The 8,688-nt window shown below is 50.5% G+C and overlaps 1 protein-coding gene across 1 annotated transcript; it reads right to left on the reverse strand.

The window, feature by feature from the left end:
- Positions 1–2,070: 2,070 nt before the first annotated feature.
- LOC113446645 (calmodulin-1) lies at positions 2,071–8,402 on the reverse strand. The gene is made up of 6 exons (XM_087913785.1): positions 8,150–8,402; positions 6,652–6,682; positions 5,506–5,649; positions 4,402–4,508; positions 3,816–3,951; positions 2,071–2,799 (listed from the first exon to the last, which is right to left on the reverse strand). Exons 1-6 carry the CDS (start codon positions 8,150–8,152, stop codon positions 2,771–2,773), a joined length of 450 nt encoding a protein of 149 aa, XP_087769911.1. The 5' UTR covers positions 8,153–8,402; the 3' UTR covers positions 2,071–2,770.
- Between the last annotated feature and the right edge of the window lie 286 nt (positions 8,403–8,688).

The raw sequence follows: 8,688 nt of genomic DNA on the forward strand, positions 1-8,688 counted from the left end.
TAAAATACAGGCAGTCCTCGACTTACCACAGTTCATATAGTGACCGTTTGAAGCTAGAACGGCCCGTGAAAAAAAAGTAACTGGGGAGCTTTTTTCATACTTAACGACGGTTGCGGCCTCCCCGTGATCAAAATTCAGACCCTTTGGCAACTGGCTCATACTTGCGACCGTTGCTGTGTCCCAAGGTCACACGATTCTTCCCTTTGGTGACCAGCAACGGTCCACGGGGAAGCCAGATCCACTTAACAACCACGCCACTCACTTATCCACTGCGGGGATTCCCTTAACAACGGTGGCAAGGGAGGTCGTAAAAACGGGGGGGCAAAAGCCACCAGTGTCTCGCTCAGCGACCAAAATGGGGCTCGAACGTGATCGTAAGTCGAGGACTGACTGTGGGGGGTTCCCGTGGTCCTTCTCAACCGTTTGTTTTTCACTTTGGCAGCTGCTTCCCGCGGGGAGCTACGGTGCTCCTCCTTCGGTTGGGCAAGGGACATCCGTGCGCCCGCGCGTGCATCTGTACATATGTGTGTCCGTCTTAACTGCCATAAGGCCCTCCGCTCTGTGCCACGGCGGAGACGAGCGAGTGGAGGGCGTCCTTTTTAACATCCTTCTTTTCAGGAGCACAAGAGGCCGGGAGCCGCCCGTGGGGTGAGGTTGGGGTGGGGGTGGGGGGTTGTGGTGGCCTGGCCCAAATGCAACCAAACCCTGTGTATTTTTTATTTGAAAATAATAAAAAAAAAGGCCTCTGAAGCCAAAGGGTTCTTTCTCCGATTCCTTTCGGGCAATTTTTCTCTGCAGAAAAAAGGTTTCGTTCCAAAGACCGAAAAGCATTGGCCAAGTTTGGCCCGATGGAGCAGATTTGGAAATGTTTGGCTCTATGGTTCTCTGAGCTTGGCTGGGATTCACCCCCCCCGCCCCCCAGGCGTTTCGTGACCCATCTAGGGAACATCATCGGGGTACGAGGGAGGGAGGGAGGTTTGCAGGGAGGGAGGAAGACTGTGGGGTACTTGGTGTTCTCTGAGCTTGGCTGTTTCTTTTTGTTTTGCAGACGTTTCATGACCCAACTAGGTAACATCATCAGGACTAGAAGGAAGGGTGGGGGGGAATTGTTCTCATTTTATAGGCGCCCGTGCAGCCGTTCCTTGGCGGTGTGCCTAAATGCACGTCTCCCAATTGTGTGCTTTTCGCAGCCTCTGACACTTGTGTGGGGCACCAACAGAAGAGAATGTATAGAGCTCAGGGTTGAGCCGAGCTAATAAAATGAGCTAGCCCCACCCCATCCTAGCACACTGATCATGTTACTTAGCTGGGTCATGAAACGTCGGCAAGAAAACCACCAAGCTGAGCGCACCCAGGACCCCACAGTTCAACCCCGAGCTAGAAATATTCTCTTCTATTGGTTGTATAGTGTGGGTGGGGGTGTTTGTGTGTGTGTGTGTGTATACATGACAAATGTTATCCAAATAAACCTGACATACCAGATTGTCATTCTTTCATGGCACTGGGCATACAGTCCCTTACATTCTCTGGAAACTTAAGAGAGCTAATAAAACTAGACCTAACTTTGGAGTCTTCCCAATGCCGAAATCTACAAATCTACCCATTCATTCTGAACTTTCTTTCGATGGAATCTCAAAAGCTTCACCAGTTCTATCACGAGTCTCTCTCTCTCTCTCTCTTTCCCAATCTTCCCGGAGGACTGCCAGATTTTCCATCCTCCAACCTGCAATTTAGAGAAATTAAAATCCTTCAAGTGACCCTCTTCAGTGGGGCTGGACTAACTCCCCTCGCTGCCAAAGGAGGATATGCTGGCTGAAAAAATGAAGGTTTTTACTGATCTGAGAGGTGGCAAATCCCAGGGAAAAACCACGAATGGCCCTTTCGAGGAATCTGCTGCAGTCACGTGTGGTGGAAATGGAATCTTTTTCAGTTGGCAAGAGGCGATTCAGAAAACTGATTTCTAAGCCACTGCAAAATACAAGCCACCCCCCACCTTCACCCCTTACTCCAAACACCCCCAAAGCAGCACGTCCTTCAGGGAACAATTTCTACACAAGCAGATGGGCTCCGTCAGATTTGAAACACAAAGTTTATTTAAAAGAAGAACCAAAAAGAAAGAAAAAGAAGAAAGAAAGAAGGAAAAAAATAATGATAAAAAGAAAACTTTACATCAACTGGAATGGAACAGAAGCATTCCCTGAAGCCATGGAGGGGGTCTGGAGCGGGCGGGGTGGGGAGGATGGTATCGATTAGGTTAACAATTACAATATATCCAAGATATGCAGATAGTCCTAGGAAGACAACGGTCCGATGGAGGAAGTACGCAACAAGGCTGCATACGGAAAAACCGTCCCATGAACGCAGGAGGCGGGAAAAGGCCGTTGGGTTGCAAGGCAGGGGTTGAACCGGGGGGGAGGAGGGGGGGGGCAGCCTCACCTTTCCACCCACCGCTTGTCCAAAGGCATCCTGGACTCGGCGCTTTAGTCCGGCCCCATCGCTCTCCACATGGGTTTCGGGGCACTGTGTCCGGCCGACTACCCGCCCCCCCCCCCACTTGGGGCACGAGGAGGGCGGGGAAAGGGAGGCAGAGCAGGGAACAGCCACAAACTGTTAAAAAGCGTCAATGGGGCATAAGTTGTACACAGACAAAAGACAGGTGGGGGCTGGATAAGATCCCGGCGGGAAAAAGGCCATCCTTCCATCCTGGGAACGGGCGTGGGGGGGCGGGCGGGCGAGCGAAGGGGAGGGGGAAGAGAGGCAACGGCTTGTCTTATTTGGCGGTCATCATCTGTACAAACTCTACGGAGCAAGGAGAGAGGACGGAGAAGGGCGTCAGGGGCTGCCGAGGAAGGGGCTGCCGAAAGGACCCTCCCCACCCCTCCTCCCCCCCTTGACTGAATTTAGATAAGTTGTTCTGAGAACATATACACTGTTAGTTAGATCTGTCTCTCTCTCAAACTTTGGGCCCCTTTTGAAGAAGGGTGGACTTCAACTCCCACAATTCCCTGGGGTCACCTCGACAGGCAGGGAGTCCTCGTTAGCAAAAGATGCGGATAGAAGTAAAAAAAAACTGGCCCTGAAATTCCTATAGATCAGCGTCTCTCAAACTTTGGGCCCCTTTTAAGGGTGAACTTCAACTCCCAGAATTCCCTGGGGTCACCTTAACAGTGGGTGCTCTCGTTAGCAAAAGATGGCAGATAAAAAGTTTTTAAAAACGCCCCTGAAATTACTGTAGATCATTGTCACTCAAACTTTGGTCCCTTTGGAGAAGGGTGGACTTCAACTCCCACAATTCCCTGGTCACCTTGATAGGCAGGGAGTCCTCGTTAGCAAAAGATGCGGATAAAGGTTTTAAAAAATGGCCCTGAAATTACTTGTGTAGGGTCTGCTTAGGCGGCGTGTGTGTGTGTGTGTGTGTGTGTGTGTGTGTGTTGGACTAGATGATCTACAAAGTCCCTTCCAACTCTGTTAATCTGCATCTATCTGTAGGCCACTTTGAAAGAAGGGTGGACTTCAACTCCCAGAATCCCCCAGCCAGCCGCCTTAAAAGCGGCCAAGGCTGATCCACCAAAATGGGAGGCAAAACCATGACCAACAAAGCAATACTCCTCTTGGATGCAGATTGTAAGAGGGCGATAGGAACCTCCCTTTCCTTTACCCGTTTCTAGTCCTCAGTGTTCTCAAGAGCTCAGCAGGAAGAAAAAGACATACTGAACCATTGGCCTGGAATAGAGGCCGCCTGCACGAGGCGGCGTGTTCTCGGGCCGTGCGTCTTCGACCCCCGAGGCTGCCCTGAGGGCCTTCTGGCTCCTTACCTTCGTAATTGACTTGCCCGTCCCCATCGATGTCCGCTTCTCGGATCATTTCATCCACCTCCTCGTCCGTTAGCTTCTCGCCCAGGTTGGTCATCACGTGGCGCAGCTCGGCGGCGCTGATGTACCCATTGCCATCCTGGAGAGCAGAGGAGAGGAGAGGGAAGAGGTGAGACAGGCGGTCCTTGACTTACGGCCGTTCATTTAGTGACCGTTCAAAGTTAGGTCCGACCCTGAAAAAAGCGACTTTAGGATGGTGTCTCAACACTTATGACCGCTGCAGCATCCTTACGGTCATGCGATCAAAATGCGGGCACCTGGCAACTGGCTCGTCTTTACGACGGTTGCAGCATCCCGTTTTGCTACCTTCTGACAAGTCAACGGGAAAACCAGATTCACTTAATGACTGTGTGACTAACTTAATGAATGCAATGATTCACTTAAGAACGGGGGGCAAGAAAAGTTGTAAAATGGGGCAAAACTCTCTTAATGGATGTTCCACTTCGCAACATAAATGTGGTCATAACCTGAGGATTAAACACACACACACACACCCAAAACACACACACACCCAATTAAGCAAACTCACCTTGTCGAAAACTCGGAAGGCCTCGCGGATCTCTTCTTCGCTGTCTGTGTCTTTCATTTTCCGGGCCATCATGGTGAGGAATTCTGGGAAGTCGATGGTGCCGTTGCCTGGGGAAAGGATCAGTCAGATCAACTGACTAAAAGAAATAAAATCAAGACAGCTCTTTGCTACCCAGTCGCGAGAAAGAGCACGCCCAACGCCAGGTTCTCCACCAGAGAAACTTAGATTCCCCATAGATGACAAGAAACGACATGCTCTAGCCGCTTATCTCTCTCGTACTGGTGGACAATGACTTAAGGGTGAGCCAACCATGTGCTGCAGCTGCCAAAATAGCCAACACAGTCCTAGGCTGCATTAATAGAGGGATAGAATCAAAGCCACATGAAGTGTTAATACCACTTTATGATGCCTTGGTAAGGCCGCACTTGGAATACGGCATCCAGTTTTGGTCACCACCCTGTAAAAAAAGAGGCTGGGACTCTGGAAAGAGTGCAGAGAAGAACAACCATGATGATAAGGGGACCGGAGGCTAAAATATACAAAGAACAGTTGCAGGAATTGGGTATGGCTAGTTTAGTGAAAAAAAAGGACTATACTAGGGAAGTCCGTGGGTGGGTTAAGGTTTTTCTAACTGCTATCGGTCAAAGGGATTAGCCCAGTTTTATCTGCAGTCGTCTAAGTGAATCCCACATTTATTACAATAAAATTCCTTACTTACTCCTGAAAAAAAAAGAAAAGAAAAAGAAAAAAAGGACTGTGACGTGATAGCAGGGTTCCAAGATTTGAGGGGATGCCCCAAAGAAGAGGGGGTCAAATTATTTTTTGAAAGCACCTGAAGGCACAAGAAACAATGGATGGAAACTAATCGAGGAGAGAAGCAACTTAAGAACTAAGGAGAAATTTCCCGACAGCCATCAGAAGCTGTTTCAACACTGGAGGTTTTCAAGAAGGGATTGGACAGCCACTTGTCTGAAATGGGCATAGGGTCTCCTGCTTGAGGACGGGGGGGTTGGACTAGAAGACCTCCAAGGCCCCTTCAAACTCTGTCATTGTTATTCTCCCCAAACTGCCTCCCAGCCAACACCCAGTAAGAGCCCTGCTCACCATCCGCATCCACTTCGTTGATCATGTCTTGCAACTCGGCCTCGGTGGGGTTCTGGCCCAGGGAGCGCATCACGGTGCCCAGTTCCTTGGTGGTGATGGTGCCATCGCCGTCTTTGTCGAAGAGGGAGAAGGCTTCCTTGAACTCTGAAAGGAACGGGCAAGAGGGCGAGGTCAGATCCAAACTCGCCCCCCCGATCCAAACTTTCCACAAGGCAAATGAGGCTATTTTACTGAATTTAAAGCCCACCCCACAAGTTCCAGTTCCTGGTTTTAAATCTGCAGCCTTCCCTAGTTTCCAGAAGCCCTACAGATTTGCCCTCTCTCCCAGTCAAGAGTGGATCTTATGGGCAATTAGTTAATGCATCTAGAGGGCATCCAGCTGTATGACAGCAGCCACAAAGGCAGCAAAGGGGGTGTCATTCAAGGAACAGGCTCTGTATATTCCAAAGAACAGGAGAGCAGATGCTGTAGAGCAGGGGTGTCCAACCTTGGCAACTTTAAGACCTGTGGACTTCAACTCCCAGAATTCCTCAGCCAGCAAAGCTGGCTGAGGAATTCTGGGAGTTGAAGTCCACAGGTCTTAAAGTTGCCAAGGTTGGACACCCCTGCTGTAGAGGTGTCTAAAATCCCTGTTTTGATTAAACAAAAAAAACCACACAATTATTTTTGTATCTACTTGGAAACCATTTCGGGACTTTGTGTTCAAGGTGCGGGGGGATGAAACTTTGATTTTGCGGATTAGATAGGTTTCTTGTTATAGAAATAGCTAGTTTATACTATTGTGTAAAAGTAAAAAAAAAGTCAGTTTGATGTTATCTTATTCTACTGGACCAAAGTCAGTGCCTTTTTCTTTCTTTTTTCCTATGCTTTTCCCTCACCTATCTTTCCTACTATTTTGTTTTGCAATTTTGTATTTAGTACGATTAACAAATAATAATAATAGAGAAAGGAGACCACATGCTGTCTCATTTTTTCAGAAGAGTAAAGAATGATTGTGATTGTGAGAACGCGGCCTCTTTGTCTAACAGTCAGTTGAGTTTACAAGAAATCTGGCTGAAGGTCTGCTTTTCCAGCATGGTTGTTGCTGTCAGCCACTTGCTATCCGAATCGATTCTGCAACTATTCCAGGGACCCTCAAATTCTTACCTGCAATCTGCTCCTCGGTCAGTTGGTCAGCCTGCGAAAAGTTCACAAGAAAATAAAAAGTCAAGACTCCCCTTCTAGCCATCCCAGTCTCCTTCTTATAGGTAGTCCTCGACTTACAACAGCCCGTGGAGTGACCATTCGAAGTTACAACGGCGGCACCAACCAAAGTGACACCATCCCCCGGGCCACATGATTTACATTCGGATGCTTGGCGGTGGGTTCCAAGACACCGCAAAAAAGCCGGCTGCCAAGCGGGTGAATTTTGATCCCGCGACCAACTGAGACATCACCTTGGTCGTAAAGCATGAAAAACAATCGTAAAAGTCACTTTTTACAGGGCCATTTGTAATTCCGGTCACTAAACGATCTGTTATAAGTCGAGGACTACCTGTAAATGGTTTAAGATTTATATATTTGACATTCTTAATTTGCAGCATTTTTCTTTTGCACAACTGCCTCAAACGTTTGCACAGTATCCTTATACCCGTTATCTTTTATATCTCCTCTACATCTACAGGCAGTCCTCAGTTTACAACAGTTCACTTAAGTGACCGCTTCAAAGTTACAGCGGCGCTGAAAAAAAGGGGCTTAGGACCGTTTTTCACACTTGTAGCCTCCCCGGTCAGGTGACCCATGGCAGCCGACTCGTATTTATGACGGTCACAGTGTCCTGGGGTCAGGTGATCCCCTCCGGCATGCCAAATCCAGGAGGAATTCAGATTCACTTAACAACGGCATTGATTCACTTAATGTTTGTGACAAGAAGAGTCATCCAACGGCGGGGGGGGGGGGCTCACTGGGAGGACGTGTTCCACTTAGCGACCTCAATGTGGGGCTCAATTGTGGCCGTATGTTGAGGACTACCTGTTATGTCCTTCTTGAGCCTTCCAATCCTAAAATAATCAGACAAAACACCCAGAAAATTCCTCCCTCCCCCCCCCAAAAAAAAACCCAAACCACTTGCCTTTGCATTTCTCCCACTTTTGCATTTAAAGGTAACACTAACTGGGTAGAATTGGGTGGGGTGGGGTCCATCTGAAGCCCCCTCCCCCCTCTAGTCAAGGCCCAGCCTCAAAGCAAGGACCCTCCCTCCCTTCTTAGCCCCCTCCAGCGCCCCCCCAACCCCCAAGAGGGGCGGGGCCTAGCATAGCTCCGCCCCCCCTTCCCTCCTCTGGTGCTGACCTCCCCTCTCCTCACAGCCCCCCCCCAATTCAGAGAGAGGGCGGGGCTCTATTCCCCCCCCAGGTCAAAGACCCTCTGGGGGCTTCCCGACGCCCCTCTTGTCTAAAGGGTGGGGGGTGTCTAAAGATAAACCCCTCAGACTGGGGGGGGGGCAGAGGGTGGGCTAGAGGGTCTTCAGCAGTCCCCTCCCCAAATCCGGCCCCTCCCCTTTCCTGCCCCGCCCCTTCTGGGCATCACACACAGCCCGGGAGGGTTTCTTCGCGTTGCCCCCGCTTCCCCCACTGGCCTCAAAAATTGCCCCCCCCCCGCTTCTCACCATGGTGACCGGGCAAGGGAGCAACGCCGCGTCCTCTCAGCTTTGGAGTCCCGCCCGTCTTCCTCCGCCGCGGGCCGAGGAGCCGCTGCCGCCTCCCCCGCGCATGCGCCCTGGCGCTCCCTCAACGGCAGGCGGCGGACCGTTACTCGTCCGCCTCACCGCCGCCAGCGAATCGCTCCGCCAACGAGTCCCGGGCGAGCAACCCGGCTGCATTGGCGCCGCCCCCCCCTCCCGCTCTCCATCCGGGCTCTTTGTCCTTAGCTCCGCCTCCCTCACGTGGCCCGCTGAGCGTACCCCCATTGGTTCATCCTCCCCTGCATTGCGTCGAGGGGGCTGCTTAAAGGAGAAGCCGTCACAACAGGCCGGGGGGGCGGGGGTTGAATAAAAAGGAAAAAAAAGGGAGGGGGGAGAGTCAAGAGGAGGAAGTTTGACCCGGAAGGAAATACTGTCAGCTGTCAATAAAGAGTGGGAGATTTAAAGGGGAAGCCACCCAAAGGAACAGTGTGGTTATTAAAAGGGAGGAGTATATTTAAGGTAGC

The sequence above is a fragment of the Pseudonaja textilis genome, chromosome 16, assembly GCF_049901715.1.
Source record: "Pseudonaja textilis isolate UNSWEBS1 chromosome 16, rPseTex1.2, whole genome shotgun sequence".
Taxonomy (NCBI): Eukaryota; Metazoa; Chordata; class Lepidosauria; order Squamata; family Elapidae; genus Pseudonaja; species Pseudonaja textilis.

What these genes read in the sequence shown, in the direction of transcription:
- LOC113446645 (XM_087913785.1), bottom strand. An exon ending in GACCGAGGAGCAGATTGCAG is followed by an intron (nt 5,650 to 6,651) that starts GTAAGAATTTGA and finishes CGTTCCTTTCAG; the next exon opens with AGTTCAAGGAAGCCTTCTCC. An exon ending in CCTTCCGAGTTTTCGACAAG is followed by an intron (nt 3,952 to 4,401) that starts GTGAGTTTGCTT and finishes TCTGCTCTCCAG; the next exon opens with GATGGCAATGGGTACATCAG.